This window comes from Rattus norvegicus, chromosome 13 (genome assembly GCF_036323735.1).
Source record: "Rattus norvegicus strain BN/NHsdMcwi chromosome 13, GRCr8, whole genome shotgun sequence".
NCBI lineage: Eukaryota > Metazoa > Chordata > Mammalia > Rodentia > Muridae > Rattus > Rattus norvegicus.
In genome coordinates, this window is record NC_086031.1 from 49,098,099 (window position 1) to 49,120,966 (window position 22,868).

Here is a 22,868-nt window from a genome sequence, read left to right on the forward strand (position 1 = left end):
TGGTGATTGCCCATGATGTAGACCCCATTAAGCTGGTGGTTTTCCTGCCTGCCCTGTGTTGAAGGATGGGGGTGCCCTACTGCATCACCAAGGGAAAGGCCAGGCTGGGGCGCCTGGTCCACAGGGAGATGTGCACCACTGTTGCCTTCACACAGGTTAACTCGGAAGACAAGGGTGCTCTGGGTAAGCTGGCAGAAGCTATTAGGACCAATCATAATGACAGATATGACGAGATCCATCACCACTGGGGAGGCAACGTCCTGGGTCCTGAGTCTGTGGCTCTCATTGCCAAGCTGGAAAAGGCAAAGGTTAAGAACTCACCACTAGGGGTTGGTCATTTAGCTCAGTGGTAGAGCGCTTGCCTAGCAAGCGCAAGGCCCTGGGTTCGGAACCAGCTCCAAAAAAAAAGAAAAAAGAAAAAAAACTCACCACTAAACTGGGTTAAATGCACACTAAGTTTTCTGTACATAAATATAATTACATTTTTTAAAAGAAATTACACTTGTGTATGGGTAGTGTGGGCACCTGTGCCAGGGCACATGATACAAGCATGTGATCAGAGAACAACTGGTGGGCATCCATTCTCTCCATCACCATATGGGTCCCAGGGTTGCCAAGCACTCGTGCCCACTGAGCTTCTCACCAGCCCAGCCCCCTTTTTTATTATTTAGCTTTTTCCTTTTGTTTCTTGAGTCATGGTCTCCTGTACCCCAGGCTGGCCTCCAACTTGTTATGTAGCTGAGGATAACCTTTAATTCTGATCCTCTTGTCTTTACATCCTGAATGCTGGGATTCCAGTCATGGGCTAACATGCATGGTTCATGTGGCACTGGGAGATCAAACCCAGGACCAGGACACCATTCATACCAGGCAAGAATTCTACAAACCGACTACCTCCCAGAACCCATAAAGCCTTGTTCCCCTTCTTCACGCAGGCAGAGGGACCCTCTCAGACCATCAGCCGCTTGCACACTGCTAAGGACCAACTTGGCCAATGAGAACCCTGGCCACTCTGCCATGGGGATGGCCGGTAAAAAAGAAAGGAAGTCCGGGCAGGAATGAAGGCAAGGAAGTGGACTTGGCAGGTTCAGCCAGAGTCACCTCTGGTTCCTTACTTGAGCGTCGCAGTGTGGCTCTAACACCTCTACCCTGGCAAGAAGCCAGCAGTAGCCTGAGGACAGCCCCTGGAGGCTGGCAGATAGACAAGGGAGCAGGGTGGCAGAAGGCGAGAAAATGGCGAAAACTCAAGTCCAACAGGTTTCGGGTGGTAACCAATGAGTGAATGGGACAAAAATCTGGGACTTAGCACCACAGGATGCAAGGGGTACTGTGGTATTTTGAATATGCTTGACCCAGGGAGTGGCACTATTTGGAGGTGCGGCCTTGTTAGAGGAAGTGTGCCATTGTGGGTGTGGGCTTTAAGACCTTCCATTTAGCTGACTGGAAGCCAGTCTTCTCCTTCTGGACAAGAATGTAGAACTCTCAACTCCTCCAGCACCGTGTCTGCCTGGATGCTGCCAGGCTCCCTGCCTCGATGATAATGGACTGAACCCCTGAACCTGTAAGCCAGCCCCAATTAGATGTTGTCCTTTATAAAGAGTCGACTTGGTCACAGTGTCTCTTCACAGCAATGAAACCCTAACTAAGACAGGTAGGAAGGTTGGTGTCCGAATACACTGGAAAAGCAGAAGGTCAGAGAATAGGGAACACCAGGAAGAGGGCAAGAGTGTGCCAGCTTTAGGCCAGCTGGCTTAGCTAGACCAAGCTCCAGTTGTCATCCCTGCCCTAGACTGAAGGATGGAGAAAAAGAACATAACCATGAATTTGACCATGTCTCTTTATTCCTGGACTCTGCCCTTGGACAGTGTGAGGCCCGGTGGATCCACTCTCCTAGGGAAGTCAGGCCTGGGTGGATTTGCTGGAACATGACGCCTAGCAGGGCGCAGGCCACTTCCCAGCTCTGGGCAGCCCGTTCAGCAGTGCGCTGTTCAGACAGTTGTAGAGGTAGATATACTGCTCCTGCGGGTAGACGTAGGCAAGGAACCTCACCTGCCTGTCCAAACCTGATAGAGAAAGGCTCCCAGGGATCTCCTACCCCTGTTCCTTCTGGGCAGGGCATGGTGGTCCACAGAGCCACCTGGTGGTGACCTGGATGGGATAAACTAACAGGCCCTAGCCTGTAGCTGGGGCCGAACCTTTGACCCCCTTTCACAGTAAGCACCTCCCTCTTTGCCTCTCACCAGTGTTGGGGTCATAAGGCCGCAGGCCTGTGACTGCTTCAGGGCCACATTGAAGACGTCCACTGTGCGCTCTGTCCCTGCTTGCTGTAACAGCTGTTCCATAGCCAAGAAGGTGCCCAGCTGGTTTGTGTTTTTGCTGTAATTGACCTGGAGTTACATGTGGGACCTCTGGGGATGGGGCAGTGTCTGGGGACATGGGGAAACCAAGGCTAGTTCTAAGGACTAAAAAATAATGCTAGGCACTTGATTGATAGGCCAGCCTGGAGCCCTACCAAATCCCCACAGATGAAGCCGAGAAGACAGAGCCTTGGGAGACTACCCTTTGACCCATAACCCAAGTTAACATGTGGCATTTGTCGACGGCACCTGGAGTGGCTGAGCAGGGTCCCTGGCTTCTTGCTCTTGCCCCGGAAGCAGCACTGGCCCACAGCATCAAGGAAGGTCAGTAGGGTGTTAGCTGGGAGCTCACACCCAGACTCAGAGCATGGAAATTGCAGGCATTGAACCTGCCTTTCCTTTCCACTCTCCCCCTGGAGAAAGATCAGCATTAGTGCTCTGGAAGGTGGCAGAGGGAAGCCAGCATGGGATTCTCACATCATAGCCCTCTGCCCCAAGTCTTATGATCTCAACACCTACGTGTATGACTCTGAAGAGGGTGCTGGGCCAGCCAGTTGTTGTGTTGCTCTCAGACACTCTGTGCACTGTCACCATGTCTGTGACAATAGGCTGCATCTCCACTGGCCAGATGTCTGGTGGCTAGGACAGAAACGGGCTTCTCAATCAGCTTCCAAAATCTTTGCCCATGCCCTAGCTGAACAACACCATATACTCCTCCTCTCCCTGACCCATTCCTGGAGCCATGCATCCTGTCCCTCCACTCCCCTCACCTTCTCCTTGGTATCAGGCAGGCCCAGGGAGACGAGCACATGGGCATCATGCTCCCACACCATTTCCCAGAGTTCCTTTGGTCCGGCTGAGCCAGTCAGCACCACATGATCACAACCAGACGGACCACCCTGCAAAGCACAGCTTGTTGGTTTCCAGGGATTAAGGAAAGAATCTCTTGACCATCCATCTATACTATAGTAGCCCCTAGGACCCAGCCCCAGCCCCAGGTAGGGAGCCACAAATAGTCAAAGAGAGCGAGTAACAGGGCTGTAAGATCGGCATCAACTCACAGGGAAGAGTGAGGCTTCCAGCATGCTATCCTCAGGGCACTCCTCCACCAGGGCGAACTGCTCCTGAGAATGACGACCTGGGAGAAGAGGATGAAGATGAGGTTGCCAGGGGTCTCCAGTACGCATTTGCTCCACCCCAACCGACAGTGTATCCGGTGAGACTCACGGGAGACAATGCTGTTCTGATTATAGTCAGGAGGGGGCAGCAGAGAGCCAGTCCCATCCTTGATGGCCTGCTTCAGGAGCTGGCAAAGAGAGGGGCATGGTAAGGTTGGGTAGGGAGAACTGTCCCATGGTCACTCACTCCTTGGCTCAAAGTATACCTTGTACTCCTTCAAGAAACCAGCATTGGCGTTGGCTGCCCTCTTGGCACAAGCCTGTGCAAAATCCATCACAGAGATGGGGCCGGAGCTGGAGGAGGGAGGAGAGAGAGAGCACTTGGTCGTCCAGCCCCTGCTTCCGGTCCTCGCTGCTGGGTCTGGTGCATGGAAACTCAGAGCCTACTGGGAATCACAGGACACCAGTGGCCACCTGCCTGGACCTGAGGGTAGCTGACTTACTCGGAGCTGTCAGGGGGCCCTTCCAGAATCTTGTTCAGCAGGCAACTGTGCAGGAAGATGTATTGACTCTGCAAAGAGAAGAAACTGACATGCTGAGAGGCCTCGGTCCAGGAGGGAAATGGTCCTAGCACCGACCCACCAGGCAGGGGTGAAGCACGTGGGGCTAGAGAGTTCTGAGTAGTCTCCAGTGTCAAAGGTGTCTCTCCTTTTGCAGAAAAAGCAAGCGGCAGTCTAGGTAAGAGGGTAGCCTAGGTGTGACCCTCACCCCCATGCTCTTCTGCAGGCCCCCCCATGAGCTTCTTTTCCTGCTCTCATGAGGCCATCCACCCTCTTCCACTCCCTTGGGTCTAACACACGGGCCCCTCACCAGGGTCTGGATCATGAGGGGCCGGTGCAACCGGAGTATGTACACAGTGTTGAACACATCGGCCACCTTCTCTTCCTCTAGTTGTCGCAGTAGCCGCAAGAGAGCCACAAAGGTGCCTGTCCTCCCCACGCCAGCACTGTCAGGACAGCCCATGGAGACTAAGCACAGGAGGGAAAGGGCTCCTAGAAATCCAGAGCCCTCCCCCTGCTCAAGGCCAGCCAGGGCCCTTCACCTCGCCCCTGCCTGTCCTCACCTGCAATGCACCAGGATGGGTCCCTTGCCCTGAGTGGCCTGCACCTGCTCCTGTACCAGTTCTACAAAAGCGAGCAGAGAGCTGGGAGCCTCCGGGACACTGTGGTCTGGCCAGGTAGTGAACTGCAGCTGCTTCACTCGCCTCTGTTTTTGCTCAGTACCCTGGGGAGGGTGGGGAAGGGAGGCTGTGCTCATTTTCTTAACCCCAGGGCCTCTTCCTAACCTTAGAAACCTTCCTCACCAACCCTTTAAGGGCAGAGGTGCTTCAAAGTGTGGGCCACAGCTACGTACGTAGCCCATGCCCTTGCCCCAGTGTGGACCTCTGATCCTCCTCTAGTCTCTTAGCTCATCTCTACCTCCCAAAGATGACCAGGCACGGAGGCTATTCTAGTCTCTGGCTTTCCTGTTCTAAGGGTTGACAGCATGTGGTAGCAAGAAGGAGGTTAGAGGGACCAGCATCTTTGAGCTGAGCATAAGGTAGAAGGACCTGCTCTTTCTTTACATTGGTGTGATCTTGGATCAGTCTTTAGCCTTCCCTGTGTCTTTTTCCCCCTCCCCACATGCTATCCCGTCCTGGGACCGAGAACTTATAACAGTCATCAGGAAACATGGCCACGTGGAGCAAGAGAGGAGCCCCCGCTTTAGTGCCTTTCCCACCAGTCTTGTCCCCTGGGCACACACGTGCTGCAGCTGGAATTCCCTCCTGGTCCACTCATCCTCAGGCTCCTCTGCCAGGAGGTGGATGGTGATGTGACCGTGAGTAACAGGCGTGGAGTTGGCTGGCCAGTAGTGCTCACACAGTACCTAGGGTGAGGGGTGCTTGTCAGCGCTGTTCCCTACTGTATCTGGTCTCACCCACCCCCACCTGTATTTTTGATCCCTGCTAATCTAATGAAATCCTTTTCTTTGCTGCCACCTAGACGTGAGGCCGTCTCTTCCAGAAGCTTCCCTCCCCTAGCTATGCCCTTACAACCTTCTTAGGGCTCTGCGTTGGCTTCGGAAGCTAGATGGCCCTGACTGAGGAAGAGTCTGGCCTTTCCTCATTGCTTCAACAGGAGAACACACTCAGCTGCCTGTTTGCTCTAGACCAGCCTTGTCCGTGCACAGCACAGAGGAGGTGGCCTTGGGCTGACAGGAGAACGGCCTTTGTCCCTGCACTGCCTAGAATAAATGGCCAGGAGAAACTGAATCAAACCAGGAACTCATGAATCCAGTGGTCCCCTCCTTTCCCCCTCTTGGGCGATTCTCAGAACCCCTTACCAAGTCTCAACTTGCCCACCTGCCCCAAGATGGGGGAAGAGGAGGACATATGCCACCTGGTGGTAATTCTGGGGAACTGCAGGGCACTCACCCGCCCGTTCTCCATGCCCACAGTCAGCATGATGATCACGTGGACTTGCTGCTCCCATACCAACCGCCAGAAGTCCTCTAGCGTCTTTTTGAGAGGCCCCTGGGTGGCAATGATCTCCTGTGTGTGGCTATAGCCCTAAGGTGTAGGGTGCAGGACATGTTACCAGACAGTGTCTTGGCCAGCTGAGCCCATCAAACATTCAGCAGTGGTTATAATCACACATGACCTTCAGGAACTGTGATCCTGGAGGGTGATCTGAAGGACACTGCCACCACCACATCCCACTTGGACAGGGTGAGAAAAACATGCATGGAAATGCAAGGTCCTGAGATGCTAAAAACAGTCTACCCAGCCACCCTCCTCACTAACTCCTCATTAACAGTCACTGGAGTGACTGTTTTCTAGAGACAGTGATTTACGATGTAGCCCAGGCTGTCCTCGAACTTTCAATTGTCTTGACTCAGTTTCCCATATGCTGGAATTACAGGTGTCTGGCATCATGCCTAAGTCCAAAGTGATCTTCCTAAAGCCAATCTCTCTCTCTCTCTCTCTCTCTCTCTCTCTCTCTCTCTCTCTCTCTCACACACACACACACACACACACACACACACACACACACACACACACCATGGGCTTCTTTGTAGGTATACATATGGTTAAGTCAGCTCTGCCTCCTGGGGGCCCAGTATAAAGCCTGGCACACAGTAGGACCTCTTGCCAAATTAAATTAGCTTAAAAGCATGACCTGCTATGCTCCTAGACGACTACAGTAGCTAGCACAGGACCCCAGCAGGAATGCCCCTTGTCCCTGCAGACGGCCCTTACTGGGATGAAGTTGGCATTGATGTAGTCAGAATGAGGCTCTCCTGGTAGCTGGGTCAGCCTGACCCTGGAGTGGTCATCTGCAGAGAGTACATGATGGACATTTGGAAGCATCACACATAGCCCTTCCTCCAGGCCAAGCTCCAACCCTCTACCCGTACCTCCCAACTCCCAGAATTTGCTCACAGGGCAGCACGTGTGGGTACCGGTTCTTGATGATGTTGTCCGGATGCTCAGCCTCTAGTCGGGGCTGGTCCTTGCCTACCTCCTTCAACTCCTATGAGGTCAAGGCAGGTCCCAATTGCAGAGGCAGACCCATCTCACACCACAGCAGGCAGGGCAAGTGGTAGAAGTTAGGCTGGGAGGCAGATCCAGCCCAACCTGGATGTCCCAGTCCTCCCTCCTTGTGGCACAGGATGACACAGGACTTGCCTCAAATTCCTGGAAGAAGGTCTGGTGTGCATGTGCGCTCTTGGCCTCATAGCTCTGCCGGAAGCTATGGATGGGGATAGGCCGATGGGTCCGCCTGGCAGAAGAAGAAAGGAATAGACTTCAGCTTTAGGAGTGCCTGACCTGCCCTGTCCTGGGAGACAGGTGCAAAGCTAGCTTGCACAGTGAGGCAACGGGGAAGGCAGGCATCGGACATGCAGATGCTGGGCTGCCCCACCCTCTCTGTGTAGAACAGAAAGTTTCTCCAGGACCCAGCAGGCCCCCAAACCCATAGTGTGATAAAAGGAAAGAGAGGAGCAGCGAGGGAGACAGGCCAGAGGCATATACATATATATATATATATGTATATATATATATATGCACATACATATGTGCATATACAGATGTGCACATACATATGTGCATATATATGTGCATACACAGATGTACACATGCATACGTGCACATACATGTGTGCACGTATACATATGTATATATATACATACATACACACACACACACACATGTGCCAGGGCATTTGGACACAGCTGATAGTTTATGTTTAGGAGTTTCTTCGGTTTGGGGGATCAAACCTACGGCCTGCACATGGTAGGCAAATGCTCTAGGTCTGAACTGCAGCCCGGCCTACATGGGCCAACTCAACAGGAAGTCAATACAAGGAAGAGAGACCAGGCCTGATTTGATCCACACGGTTTCTCCAGGATCCCCTTCACCTTTTATAGTGTATTTTTCAACAAAATATTTCCTTTTTTCTGAAGTCCACATGGTTTGTCAGAAAGCCAGTTAGCAAGGACTGGACAGGGGAGTGTGACACTTAATACATGTACCGCCTTGACCCGGTATGGTACCGGAATTACAAGTAAATGTCATCCTGGCTGCTGCTGTGAAGATGTTTGATGGGTGATATTAACAGTCAACTTCTCTGACAGACTGATTTTTCTTTAAATCATATCAATTTTTTGCCTTTCTTTTTCCTGAGACAGGGTCTCTCTGTGTGGCCCCAGCTATCCTAGAACTCAATCTGTAGAGCAGGCTGGCCTTTAACTTACAGAAATCTGCCTACCTCTGCTTCCCAAGGGATAGGATTAAAAAACCTCCCAGCTTTATTGGGGGCGGGGCGGCCGCACACGTGAGGGTGTGGTCACAGGAGGCTGGGGCCAGGTGTCTTTCTCAGTCACTCCACCTTATGCACTGAGTCAGTGTCTCTTAAATGAGCCTAGAGTTCACCATTTTGGCTGTTCTAGCTAGTTGACTTGCTCCTCGGACCCTATCACCACCCTCCGAGCACTGACATCACAGGTGGCTGCCATACCCACCAGACCTCCAGTTCTCACGCTTACATAGCAAATGCTCTACCCACTGAACCATCTCCCCAGCCCTCTTTGGCCCTTTGAAAATAGTAGTGGAGGGCTGGAGAGATGGCTCAGAGGTTAAGAGCACCAACTGCTCCTCCTGAGGTCCCGAGTTCAATTCCCAGCAACCACATGGAGGCCCTCAACCATCTGTAATGGGATCTGACGCCCTCTTCTGGTGTGTCTGAGGACAGCAATGGTGTTCCCATATACATAAAATAAATACATATTTTTTAAAAAGAAAAGAAAATAGCAGTAGTACTGGCCAAGCCGATAATATTCTCTTGTGAGACGGCCTTGTCCAATCAGTTAAAAGCCTTAATACAGCCAAGACTGATCAGTCCCCACTAAGAGGGATTCCACCAGCAAATAGATGCCTTCAGACCCTTCTCTGGGTCTCTGGTCTGTTACCTCATCGGATTCCCACTCCTTGATCCTATCGCTCTGAAATCCTTGATCTCTACAGTAAGAGTTCAAATAGGAGAAAGAAGAATTGAAAGAGAGGGGCCATGACTGAAAAAACCTGAGAAGAGATGGGAGGCCGACGAGCAGAGTCTAGAGTCCCCTGTCTGGTGCAACCCCGGGAGCTTCACAGAGCCTCTAGCAGGCTGTGCTGTAGGACCGTGCTGCTGCCCTGTCACTGGGAAGCATGCTTCAACACACTCACCACAGGTTGTAAGGCATCAGCTCCTTGGAAAAGCCATCCTTCTCTGATCTGTGACAGTGGAGAGGAGGATGGGAGGCAAGCTAGGGTCTCCTCCCATCACACAGGGCCTCCCAGCCCGCCTGCCCCCTCCTCACCTTGGTCCCTTCAGGCACCGCCAGCGGAGCAAGCATAGCACTGCACACACAATGACAATGCTGCCCACCACAGCCCCCAGCATAACTGTCAGGGGAATGATCGCCAGAGAGATGCTGGCCCGGGGCTCTGTGGAAGGCAAGGGAACATTGAACACGGCAACTCCACAACTGGCCCCACAGGTCATGCCAGCCTCTCCTGGGCCTGGGCCTTCTAGATCAGTGGTTCTCAACCTGTGTCACAGCCCCCTTTGGAGGTCCCATATCAGATATCCTGAATATCAGCTATTTACATTACAATTCATAACGGTACGTTATGAATTAGCAATGAGATCATTTCATGGTTAGGGGTCAGCACAACACGAGGAACCATATTAAAGGGCCCCAGCATTAAGAAGGTTGAGAACCACTGCTCCAGACAGGGAATGGAGTGTTAGCTCTTCATGTTCTCAGAAGTCCCAGATACTAACTGGAGTCCAGAAATATCTGTCTGGGGTTGTGGGTTGGCAAGAACAGACAGATAGATAGACAGACAGCTTTCCTTAGTGGCTCGCCACACCCCCACAGACCCTGCTTTTCCTCCTGACACCCTCAAGAGGAATAGGGATGAAGGCCTGGCCTCCTGTACCTTCCAGGACTGTACCACCTGCTGCAGTAACCAGCAGCCACACTGGGCTCTTGAGCACCCACAGTGCGGCTACAACGATCTAAGACCTGTGTAGTGTGAGACCACCTGAGCTGAGGAGGGGTCTCAGTAGCTTTTATTTGTTGGGGATTTTTGTTCTTGCTTGCTTGCTTGCTTGGTTTGTGTTTATTGATAGTCTCAAGAATTCCCAGGATGACTTCCAATCAAATATTTGAAGACAGCCTTGAACTTCTGATTCCCCAGCCTCCACCTTTCAGATGCTGGGGTCACTGGTATGGTCCACAGTACCCCTTCTATTGAGTGCTAGGGATTCAACTTAGGGCTTAGCACATGCTAGGCAAGGGTCCTACCCCAGGCTCTCAAACACTCTCTGATTTTGAAACATTAACTGAATGTTAACTATTCTTCTTTAAATAAAACAGTTGCTAAAGGTAACTGTTACTTCTTTCTATTGTGTTGGTTTCCTATTGTCGTTTGTTTGTTTGTTGAGACAGAGTCTCACTATAAAGCCCTGGTTGGCTTAGAACTAGGTGGACCAAGGTAAGCTTAGAGATTTGCCTGCTTCTGTCTTCTCCGGGTATGGAGGAGGTGAGATTAAAGGCATACACACCACACCCAGCCACCTATCTCTCTTTGGTTTCCAATGTTCCTACCCCGAAATTCTAGTTTATATATCCTGTTTGGCTACCTTGTCATCTCCCCTAGAGTTCCTTCTAAACAAAGCTGTTCTTTTTTTCTTTCTTTCTTTCTTTTCTTTTCTTTTTTTTTTTTTTTTTTCAGAGCTGGGGACCGAACCCAGGGCCTTGCGCTTGCTAGGCAAGCGCTCTACCACTGAGCCAAATCCCCAACTCCAACAAAGCTGTTCTTGAACGCAAGGGGTTTGGAAGTAGTCAGTTACGGGGAGTGGTGCAGGAAGGTGCCAGAGGCTGTACACAGTAGCCTCTGCCTCTTCCACACCTGCTCCAAGCCCCACCCCAGGTCTGAAGTCGAGTGCATGTCATGGATGTTCTGGTCCCCAACGCTGCCTAGCAACACTTGACTTCTGTGAGCTCAATTCCTCCCACCGCCTCCTGAGATGGATATCAGCCCTTCTCCCTCTCCAGGGTGGTCTAGCTGGAACCCAGCCAGATGCCTGGCCTACCTGAGAAGGCCGAGAAGGCGAGGATGGTCTCTGGAGTGTTGAGCCTACTAAAGGCCACAACGCTGAACCTGGGACAAAGGAGAGGGACTTTACACTGGGAAGGAGACCCCTGCTGAGAAGCAGCAACGCTACCCTCAGCTTACTAGTTTCATCCTGCCATGTTTAGCGGCTGGACAGCCTGCCCCTTATTCTACACAAACCACCTCTGGCTTCTCTTCCTTTTCCTCTGGCTTGTTCTGGGAACAAGAGGTAACTTTAGATATAGGGAACCAGAAAGCCTTGGGTTTTCCCTAAAAGTCCCCCCAAAGAATCCACCCTCCCAGTTCTTTTTAACGAAAGAACCATGTATCAGGTGGGTATCCCCTTTCCGTCCCCTTCCTCCCCACCTCCAGCACTGATGCCAGGAAGTGATCCAAATGGAGCCTTGTGGACTGTACTTTTGTTCTGTTAGGAGTCAGTTGTGTCTATTGTTGAAAGAACGTGAACCCAGAGTGGAGTTTAAAGAAACTGCCCTCCCTGGGGCCCGAGCCCTCACCTATACTGGAAGCCTGACTTGAGACGCCCATTGCATATCTCTTGGGTGTTGTCACAGTCCTCAGTACCCACAGGTACTGTCCAGGATCTTGGCCCAGCCCAAGGCTCTGGGTAGAAGGGGTTTGGGAACAGGAGAGCCAGGAAGGACTCACATCCTCTATAGTAGTGGTCATACCATGTGTAATTGATGGCTTCCCGGGAAGGCTGGGCCACTGTCGAGGAAGGGGAAAGAGACTGAGCACCATGAGCAGTGGGTCAGGAGGCTACCCTCTTTCTCTGATAGTACCCCACTCACAACCCAACACCCACCCTATCCTCAACAACAGCCAAGCCTTTCCTGTTACAGACTAGCCCTGGTGTTGGCTGTTGACCTTTTCATGCAGTCTCCCTCCCTCAACCACCCTCACCATCCTGTGCCTGCACAGCCGTGCTCTCCCCAACCCTTCCAAGCCTGGGACTCACGCGTCATGTTGATGGTGGCAATTATGCCATACCACTGGATCTGCCCGTCATCTTTACCAAACATGCCACGCATGACTGTCACACCCATCCCTGTCCCCAGCTCCACCTGGGGGGGCTCAGCTAGCTCTGGGGGGTGCCAAGCTAGGGGCAGAGAAAAGGAAACAAAGGCTTTGGCCCAGCGCTATCAGTCTTCCACAGCATACCTTTGTCTACCCAGCACTACCTGGTGGCAAATGGCTAGTGAACAATTAAAGAAGGCCTGGGAGGGTTCTTGGGTTAGAGTATCAGAGCATGACGCTCCAATATAAGTCAGAGGAAGGGGCCAGGTCTGTGGGCAAGGAGAGCCCCGGGCGGCCAGGCTCAGAGGGACTGCACCAGCAGGCAGTGGTGGAGAAAGTCTACGTGAACAGATAGCGCTGGAAATGCCTACCCTCAGCAGAAGTACTGCACACCAGGGAAACCGCCCGGCTCCACCGACTATTCCTGCCCAGAACGGTGAGGCTAAGGCGGTAAGAAGTGGTGGGCATCAAGTTGGGCAACAGAAGAGCATCCCCTGAGGTGTTGACCTGGAAGACAAAATGAGTGCCCCCTCCCGGCACCAGCCGCTCTACCACCACCAGACAGACATCCACGTCTCCAGCAGGCATCGTCCAGTTCAGGGCCAGGTAGGTGGCCTCTGGATGACAGAGCACATCTTCCACAGGGCCAGGCTCTGAAGAAACAGAACGCTCATGTTATGTGGGTGTCAGCGTCAGGCGAGTGTCAGGGACTCCCCAAACCAGAAGACACAAAGGGCTGACATTTGTGCCCGTGGAAGGGACAGTAGCAGCACGCAGCATTGTCTTTGGGGCGCCGTTGCCCATCTGAGGAGGCATAAACTGGGGCAAGGGTGAGCAAGACATCTGACTGGGAGGAGCAGGTCATTTAGAGGGGAAGGGCAAGCCTCTCAGGCATACTGCCCTTCCTGAAGACATCTACAGGTCTTAAGGGGACCTGACGTAGACAGGGAACGCACCCACAGACAGCACCACAAGGTGCGTAGAGGCCTGGAGCGGCCCTGCCCGACACCTCACTGACATCGAGATGGTATGTCCTGGTGTGAGATCCCTTAGCATGAAGAGCTCTTGGCCTAGTTTCAGGGGTTGCTCCCATGAGAGGTGTCCAGCATCTGAGAGTTGGGCGTGGCATGCCCCTTGCCCCAGGGGACCACTGGGCCAGGCCAGGTTAACCACAGCACTGCCTGCCTGCATTGACACGAGCAGCTCATTGGGTATGAGTGGGTCTGTGGGAGGAAGGCAGAGGTCAGTCAGACTGAGAATGCCTTGCACTGGGCATGTGCTGGGGCTGGCTGACCTCATTCAGGGTGTTTGGTGAGGAACTGAGAAATGGGATGGGGGTGGAGCTAATATGTCCAGGGGTCTCCTCCCCGAGGGCTTTTCACACCACACTCACAGGTCCAGGCAGAAACGTTGGCTGCTGCAGTGTAGAGGGGCCCAGCCCAAGAGATGACTTCCACCTTGTACTTAGTGCCAGGAGTCAAACCCAAAAAGCTCGTGCCATCTTCCTTGGGCCCCATGATGCTGGTGGCTGTCCGGGTACTCTCCTGGTATAGGGTCACTTGGTAGCGGCTCCGGCCCCCAGGAACGTGGGCCCAGGATACTTGGAGCTGGGTAGGAGCATCGCTGGTCACGTTTACCAGTGTAGGAGCTGAAGGGGCTGCAGAGAGAGCAAGTGGGGGGAGCACAGAGAGAGATAGGATAACCTAAATTAAATGCCCACCACCACCACCAAAGCTTGGTCCTGTACCCTCCATCCTTGGCCCCAAAGCCTAGGAGTTCAATGTAGTTCAGGGCAGCAGACTAGACTCTGAAATGTACCTACCACATATCCTGAGCAACAGGGATACTCTCGAAGTTTAGCACGCACTCTAGCCCTGCCACCTCCTCCCTCTGTTCCCAATCAAAGCTAAACTTAGTAGCCCAGGAGTGATGGATGGATAGCCCTTCCCAGAACCTACAGCCAAGGAGTTTGAAAACCCTTATGTCAGAAGGTTGTTGGTTATCTGGGGCCTGGTTACTAACTCATCCACCTCCAACGCCTGGGGTCTGGAGTCATAAGATCTTGGCCTAGTCACACAGTAACAGATCTCTCTACAGATAAGGAAACTGAGGCTCAGGGGGAGCAAAGACTTGTCCTCAGAACCAAGCCACAGCTAGAAGTCTGGTTTCCTGGCTTCCAGGTCAGGTTTCTATCTTGACCCCCTCCTCCATCCCCCATCCCTCCTTTCCCCTTTCCCCCCAACCCGTGTCTGAGGTCCTACAGTCCTTGGGGGCAGGGGAGTCTAAAAGACAGTGATAGTGCCCCAGGGGAGAGAAGGAAGCCAGAAGGGAGAGCACAGGCAAGTGTGGAGAATCCGCATGTTGAAGAAGGTTGTGCTGGGGACAGGAGGTCCCCAAGAGCTCTGCAGGAAATCAGATTGGTGTGAAAGGGGGATTCCAAACCCATCCCTGCAGGCCCTGGGGGCTGTTTGTGGGGTGCTCGCCATATACTCTGCACCTCTGTATTTCTTTCCCCCCTTCCCCCCACTATGCAAAGTTGAGGTTGGCTATATCAGAGAGATTATTCTGTTCATACTACCTGAACAAAAATCCCAACTTTCCTTGTAAGGCTAAGGAGTCTAGAAAAAGTTACCTTCTCTCTTTGTGCCTCAGTTCCCTCACCTTTGAATTGAGGTGACCACAGTGTCTAACTCCTAAACTTGTCACGATGGGTACACAAGAGAACATGGTAGGGCAAAAGCAAGGAGCCCGGGGAGTCCCTATCATTATTGATGGCTCACACCCAGACAGCGTTAGAGGGGCATCCCAAGGATGGTGTGGCACTGTGCAAGGGCACAGGCATAGGAGTCCCTAGAGGGACCTGTGAAAAGTTTCCTGGTGCCTCAGAACCAGGAGACAGACCCCACAGACAGCTTAGCTGCCTACGTACAGTTCTCAGAGTCCCTGAGAGCCCAAAAGGCTGGGAAAGAAGATTGTGGTAAGGCAGCACTCACGTGTCCAGCCTGTGGCGTTGGCACTGCTGCTTCTCTCAGACCCCCACAAGGTAGACAGCTGTACCTGGAACTCACAGCCTGCAGTCAGCTGGGCCCAGGAGAAGTTCTGGGCCTCCCGAGGTAGGACCTTCTCACTTTCCAGTGTCAGAGGCCTCAGCCTGTAAAGCCGTAAGTGAAAGGCATCCCTGCCACCCGGTGGGTGATACCAGGAAGCCTTCAGTGCCGCAGGCTGGTGGGCAAAGCCCAGACTCAGGTTGGTGGGAGGAGCGGGGCCTTTGAGGACAGGAAGAGACAGATTCAGGACAATGTGAAATCCCCTTCCTCACTCCCCAAGTTCCAACTTCCAGGAGTCTCTAAGCTCCCTGCCCAGAAAAACTTCTTGCAGAGAAGGGGCCCAACACCTGCCTCTTGCCCCTTGCCTCTTGCCCCTTACCCCTTGCCCCCTGCCCCTTGCCCTATGCCTGCCTCCTACCTTGAGGTATGTCAGCTCCCTAAGCACAAGTCTGGTTTACTTCTCTTGCTTCCAGTACAGCCAGCTCAGTGCCTGCTCCCTCACCATTCAGGACCCCACCACCCACCATTCACTGACGGGTTTGACCTGGTGTCTGTCAAAATGCCTCTAGACTGTGGGCCTTTGGCAAGTTTGAGCCCTCCACCATCCTGTCTAGCCACACGGTTTCTTTTCCAGTTCATCCCCGCTCCTTCTCTGGGAACCCTGTTCTAACTCCCTAAGCAGATGTCTGTCCGTGAGTCTAAAAAGATCCAGTCAAGTCACGATAAAATTCCTGCTATTCAGCCCTTTTAAAGTAAAGTAAATAGGTAATACATCACGCATATCCCTACTGATCTACTTTTATGTGTTACACTATGATGTATAAAATCATGACATCGTCAGCCTAGGAACCGTGTTTGTCAGTCTTCCTTTCTGGACTCACTCATAATCTTTAGCCTGAGCACCTAACCCCATTCCTAAAGGCATTAAATAGATGTTCGTAAGGAGGAATAAACAGACAGAGGAATGCATGGATGGGTGGGCGGGTGAAGGTCACACAGATGGGTAGGCATAGCGAGCCAGCCACATGGCGGGATGTAGAAGGTGCTTGATTCAGGAAAAACCTCTATTTTCACTCTCACCACAGAGAAGAGCAGAGAGTAGAAGACACAAAGCCCCATGCACGGTGCTGGGCAGTCTCCTGGGGGCATGTCAGGGACTCACGGGTGCAGCTGTGAATCTTCTGAGAGTCAGAGCTGAGGTTCCCGGCCCAGGCCCATGCTGACACGGTGTAGCAGGAGCCGGGTACCAGAGATTTCAGAGTCAGGCTCAAAGTGTCAGGGCCCAAGTCAACAAGGTCGCCAGGAGACCTCTGGCTGCCATCCTGATGCCAGGTAACCTTATAACCTTCCAGCTGCCCTGGTGCTGGACCCCAAGCAATAGTCAGGTCAGATGGGCTGCTCCTGCTGATGACCTCCAGTGACTGCGGTGGCAGGGGACCTGAAGAGGGGGCAATTTGGCAAGGGGCCATGTTGTGGTCCTGTGATGCCCTCTGCCCAGCTCTCCTGAATCCCTCCTTCATTCCATCTTCCCTCCAGACCCAGGCCCAAAAGGTTCGAGTGCTGGCACTCACTTGTATAGCCTGAGATGCTCTGAGAGATGTCCCCCGTGGATGAGGCAATGTCCACCCTATAGTGGGCTCCAGGTACCAGGCCACAGAAAATGACGTGAGTGGCACCAGAGGGCACAGAGATGTTCCCTAGGGAGCCTGGGGCATCGTCAGAATAGAGTAGCGCCCGTCTCCCAGGCTGCTTGGAAGCTTCCAGTCCATCTAGCCACAGTCTGGCACCAGGGACCTCCCTGGGAAGGGCAGCAGATTCTGGAGAATCAGCAGGTCCCCAGAAGGTGAGGACCCTGGTCCCTATGGCTTGCAGATTCCCTATGCAAGCCCCCATCCCGACCCCTGTTCCAACCAGACTCACCAGCCAGCCAGGTACTGCCCTCCACCCAGGCATCATAAGGTCCAGCTAGAACCTTCAGCTGCAAAGTGTAGTGTCCCGGAGGCAGGGGCCCTGGGAAGACTGCATTGCACTCTTCCGGGCCCAGGGTAGACGTACTCTCCATTGGCCCACTTAACTTCAGTACATAGCCGTCCCGGGCTCCCAGCCCTGCCTTCCAGCTGGCCCAGAGCTCATTCCGTAAGGGAGTCAGCACCAGGTCAGATGGGTAAGAGGGATCTGAGGAGACAGGGGTAGACAGTGGGTAAGAAAAGTCATTCTGTGCTCTAACCACTATGCATACTGGCAGCCTCTGATTGGGATATTCCCAGCTTCATTCCTCATACTTCAAATGAAGTATGGCAGCTACCCACCGGCCATGGGCAACGCAACCATAACTGAAACAAAAGCTTATCACATGCTCATACCTGTGCCTGCCAGCATGGCCTGGAGGATTCTACACACAGTACCTCCCACAATACTAAACCTAACTAAAACCCAGAGAAGGTGCACGACCTGTCCAGAGACACGCAGCCAACAGGTAGCAGAAATTGTTAACTACCATGCAACTCTCTCTCCGAGTGAAAACATGGTGGCATGGTGGCATGGGAGACAGATGTCTCGCCTAGGATCAGAGTCAACCACATTTATATGCAGTATGATTTGCGCTCTCTGTGTACCTCTGTGCCTGGAGTATAATATAGGACAGCGAGACCTTTATCGGGCTCTTTGAGGAGTCAATGAAGCCATACCCAGAAAGTGGCAGGCTCCGAGCCTACCTGAAGAGAGTTCAACTGATCATGACCACGACCATCCCTTCAGGCAGTTGCCTATTGCAACACCCTTCCAGGCCTTGGGGGACCCTGCTCTTCGCTATTTGACCAGAGGAGAATGGAAGCGTCTCTGTGTGTCCCCGAGGCACTCACAGGTCCACTCGGTGGCACTGGGTCCCCAGATCTGGTGGGGCCCAGCAGAAGCACAAATCTTCAGCTCATGAGGTGTACCCGGAGATAGGTGAAGAAAGGTGTGGGTCGAGACCCCTTGTCTGATCACCGCAGTCGTGTTGGTGCCCCCGAGGAGGTCTGTGAGCATCAGGCGAAACGAGGTGGCCCCTTCAGAGCTGTTCCAGAAGGCTTGCAGGCTACTGGTACCCAAGGCACGTAGTGCTAGGTGATCAGGAGGGACAGGCTCTGCAGGGAGTATAGACAGAGTAGAGCCAGGCTTGAGGAAGGACTCTGGAGCAAGATGCTCACGCCAGTTTTAGCATGAGGGATCCCAGACACTTAACCACACTGGGACACGTTGCCTATGAAGTTCCAGACTCAACATCGCTCTCACATCCCCCAGTCTAGCTGCTACCTGGGTCCCTGGTCAGCTACCCACCTTACCTGTCCACTGGAGGATACTAGTCTTCGCATGGAGACTGCCAGCCCAGGTGATAACCTCCAAGACATACTGAGTACCTGGCAAAAGGTCGCCAAAACTGTAAGACAGGGTGTCAGGGGACACAGAGACATTGCATGCCAGAGTTTGGGATTCCAGGTGGTAGAGGAGAAGTTGGTAGCTGTCTTGATCTCCAGGGGCATCACTCCACGAGGCTTCCAGCCTGGCTGGGCTCCCAGCGCTATGCAGCTGCAGTCCACGGACCACTGTCGGGGCTGTGCCAAAGGTCAAGAAAAGCACCAGAGTCTGTACAAAGGGCTCACTGTCCTAAGAGTTCTCTTTTGGTTTCTCTGAGCCCCCTACTAGTCCTCTAGAAACAGCTGTCACCTCCTCCCCCAACCCCAGGTACGACCACACCCCCTCAGCCTGCAGGCTTCATACCAGTTCGGGCAGTGAGGGTAATTGTGACATTCTGCCAACAGGGTCTTAGGACAGTCAGTTTTAGCTGGTAGCGACTCCCTGGCACCAGGCCATGGAACTCAAAGCCGGACTCATTTGTGTGAGCCTGGAGCTGTTGCCCTTCTGGAGAACCTGAGGAGTTCACACTCCTGAGGCTGAGGGCATAGTCAAATCCGCCCAGCTCTGCAGCTACCCAGCTCAGAAACAGGCTGGTAGACTTTCCATGGCTACTGACGTTCACACTCAGAAGTGGACCTGGGGGACGGGGTGGATACAATTTATTCACCCAGTACCCCTTAAGAAAAGGAAGACAAGTCAAGGGACCAGAGGCAGGCAGAGTCTAGTGGAGAAATTAGCCCTGTGACCCGCCCACTGCCCACATCCAGAGCCCTCTCCCTCTCTCTAAAGACACCTACCTCCACCCTGCCTGTCTGGGCTCCCTTCCAAGGATGAGCATGCGTCGTCCTGTAGGGAGGAGAGAAGTGGGGGGAAGCAGATGTGCAGAGGCCTCTGGAGCACAGGCCACTGGGAAAGCGCACGGAGTGAGGCTCAGACCAAAGAGAAGAGTCCCCGTGTGTCCGACTCTGACTGCCACACACTACTGAAGAGACATTTCCTGGAAGTAAACCACCGTCTAGCCAGCAGGCAGTAGCCGGCAGCCTGGAAGGCTGAAACAATCTATCCTCCCGGCTTCCGTGCTGGCCTTGGAGGAAAGGGAGTAGTTTCCCTCTTCCATATCGAAGACCAGCTGCAGAGCCCACAGAGCGGTGGGAAGCCTAGACATGCCCCAGAGAACAGGCCCACCCACTCCGCCCCGCCCCGTGCCCACCTTACCTCGGCCAAAAAGCCCTGGAGCCAGAGGAGGGCAGCTAACAGAATCAGGGGCCTCATCCTGATAATGTCTGCAGAGGCAAAATTGGGAGGCAGAACTAGGCTCCCTGTCTCCCTCTGCCCCGCGGGCTGGCAGGCTAGGCAAGCGTTGGAAGGGTGGACTTCCACATAGGCAGCAGATTCTGACCCTACCCCGGCCTGGGGCCTGGTCCGGAAAAGGCTGGGGCTGGGGGGTGGGGTAGCAGCATCTGGCCCCAAGGGAATTGTTACTCTCAGGTGCTCCCAAAGCTCCTCTGCTTCTCTCGCCTCCGCTGGCTGTCAGCAGTCAGCCTTCCAGGAAGAAAAACTGCCCTGTGCTCTTTTCCCAACCCTGTCTCTAGAATGGGGCTTGGTATCCATTGGTCCCTTCCCCTGTACCTTCCTGATAGATAGTGTTTCCAGGGGTGAAGTTTCAAGGCAGGCACGAACCATCCTGAATACAGGAGATAGGTGAGCCAGCTGTGTGTCACCCCTTTTGCCTAACCTGCTCCAGTAGTCACAGGCACAGAAGCACATCATACAGAAAGGAAAGGGAGCAGTTTCCCTCTTCCATAACCTTGCCTGGCCCCTGGAGCCCATCTGTCACATCTCACTGCTCCGATGAGAAAGCTGACATCCAGAGGGTCCAGCCTGGGGTCTGCACACACATGGGTGTGTGTGAGGAAAGAAGTGGGACTTGAACCCGGGATCTTCTGACTCCATCAGGCAGAGAAGGCAAAAGGTGTTTCCATCCCCAGTTCAAGTCCTCTGTGCTTGGGAGCTTCTGGGAGTGGTTTGATATCCTGGGGGTTTTCTCCCCTCTCCTTATTTCTTCCACTTCAGTCAGCAGGCCCCATCTGGCTGTCCTGCCCTTTCCTAGCCCTCACAGACACTGCAGAGACCAAGCTGAGGCTGACAACACAAGAGCTCAGGTTCTGCCGCTGTCCCCACCCACAGCCAGCTGCTCACCGGGTACAGCTCACCCAGGTGAGCTCCTGTGCCAACTCAGCTGTGGGGAGGGAAGGAGCAGAGTCAAAGGCTCTGAGCCCTGGGAAGGAAGCCCAGAACTCAGCAAGCTCTGGATAGGGCGGCGGGGGGGGGGGGGGGTGTCTGTGTGAGAGGCTGTGCAGACAGACAGACAGTTACAGACTCTGAACACCAAGACAGACTCTTCCCAGCCTGTTTCAGCAAATAGCTCAGGCCTGCATCAGAAACCAGCTCTGCCTGTTCCCTCCCTCTGCCCAACTCCAGGGGCTCACCCACCCCACCCCCTACCACAGCTCCATCCAGCCCCAAACCTCAGAGCCGCCCACCGGCCTGGATGGGGTCCTGGAAACTTAGCACTGCAGACTCATCAAATTTTCCAGGCTGAGTGTGTGTGTTTGAGAGAGAGAGAGAGAGAGAGAGAGAGAGAGAGAGAGAGAGAGAGAGAGAGAGAGAGAGAGAGCGCTGAGAGCACACTGTCTGAAAGGGGCAGGGAGTGGGGCTAGCAACCGGAGAAAGCAAGCAGGGTGTGGAGGGGGATGGAGGGGGTGTCAGGCCTCAGTCTGTCCAAGGTGTAGAGGAGAGGCCCTAACCTGGTCCTTCGCCAACCCCGCCTCACCTGGGGACACATCACTTTGTTTCTTCCAGCAGAGTCTGTGTGAGGATCTTTCTTTAGAATCTGCATAGAGGAGGCACAGTACATGGGCGGGGAGGGGTACGGGGGGTATGGGGTGGGTAAAGGATTGGGATCTCAAAGTGGCTAAAGAGAAGGGCCTAGTTCTGTGGACACAGCCTTGTGGAGGTTTTAGCCAGTAGAAGGCCCTGTTACCAGCCTTATAGTTAGAGCAGCCTTAGGGGTGGGAGACAGACTCAGAAGAGGTTAAGAAAGCAGCCACCCCCGACCCCCACACTAGGGCCAAGATTCTCTATTCAGCAAAAAATGTACTTTTCCCCCAGCAGCCACCCCCACAGACAAACCCACATCCTCTGCCTAGAAAACCCCCGAGGTCTCGAAGCCTACCATCTCAGTGTGGAATGAGCTGACCAGGAGACCCAGGAAGGCCTCGGAAGACAGAAGGCTGCTCCTGGCATCCCAACTTCCAAGTGTGAACTAGCCTGGTCCCTCCCGGAAGGCAGCTGTTGTAGGCTGTTCTCCCAACTCCTCCTCTGCTCTCCCACAGCCTGAAGCCAGGCCTTGGGCATCCCCCACACTGAAGGAAGATAATTACCAGGCAGAAGAGAACAAGTCACCCCCTCTTCCTCCCACAAACTGGAGAAGGTCACCAGGAAAGGAGGGAAGGAAGGTCCAGCTTCTACTGAGCAGACTGAGAGAGCTCAGCAAAGGGCTGGAGGGAGCAGCCAGTAACAGGCAGGGGCCTGGGGGGGGGGTGTTTAACCATGTGCATAAGCCAGCATCAATGACAGCACAGTGGGAAGGACATAAAGGATCCCTGGGGGGAGGGCCATTATGGGACAGGTGTCCATCCTTCTGGCCGTGGACTTGGGAGAAGGGGAGGGAATCTCTTTCAGCTTCAGGTCTGTGCCAGGGCGGTGAGCTCAGCATTAGGTCTAGATAGAGCGGGACCACTTCCTGGTTCTCTAGGAAAGGTAATATGGTTCCATGCTGAGTTGGCATGAGCCATTGGTCCTCTCCACCAGTGATGAGGGGTGTGGGAAAGTCCTAACACCCGCAGGCACTGAAAAGGTAGCAGGAGGGAAACTGGGTCAGGAAGGGGCACCTGGGACAGCTGTCACAGAGGTGCAGCCTGGGGCATGCTAGGTTGCCTCAGCCTTCATGCCATGGCTTCACGGTACTTCTACCCCACTCACCCCATCTCCTTGGGTATCTTCCTGACTCCTCCTTGGTGAGCTCTGTCTCTCCCACACTACCAAGGACAAGCCTGGGCTTGCAGGGATGAGAATGAAGAGCCTCCTCAGTATCTGAGGAACAGCCACCCCCCATCCTGAGGCTTCACATACTTCTGGTATCCACCCAGAG

The 22,868-nt window shown here is 53.6% G+C and overlaps 1 protein-coding gene across 5 annotated transcripts; it reads right to left on the minus strand.

Annotated features, from left to right (window-relative positions):
• Positions 1–1,823: 1,823 nt before the first annotated feature.
• Positions 1,824–22,149, minus strand: Ptprv (protein tyrosine phosphatase, receptor type, V). 5 transcript variants are annotated; one of them, XM_039091070.2, is made up of 35 exons: positions 21,891–22,143; positions 21,489–21,548; positions 19,871–19,938; positions 19,453–19,501; positions 19,019–19,291; positions 18,583–18,852; positions 18,121–18,384; positions 17,180–17,434; positions 16,831–17,076; positions 16,422–16,697; positions 15,206–15,478; positions 13,606–13,869; positions 13,169–13,435; positions 12,584–12,865; positions 12,154–12,294; positions 11,867–11,903; positions 11,158–11,225; positions 9,374–9,500; positions 9,240–9,287; positions 7,203–7,296; positions 6,957–7,047; positions 6,774–6,850; positions 5,949–6,083; positions 5,279–5,401; positions 4,599–4,759; positions 4,346–4,481; positions 3,979–4,046; positions 3,742–3,829; positions 3,585–3,663; positions 3,419–3,495; positions 3,128–3,256; positions 2,877–2,996; positions 2,607–2,770; positions 2,241–2,376; positions 1,824–2,019 (listed from the first exon to the last, which is right to left on the minus strand). In XM_039091070.2, exons 3-35 carry the CDS (start codon positions 19,925–19,927, stop codon positions 1,933–1,935), a joined length of 4,962 nt encoding a protein of 1,653 aa, XP_038946998.1. In that variant the 5' UTR covers positions 19,928–19,938; positions 21,489–21,548; positions 21,891–22,143; the 3' UTR covers positions 1,824–1,932.
• Positions 22,150–22,868: the final 719 nt, after the last annotated feature.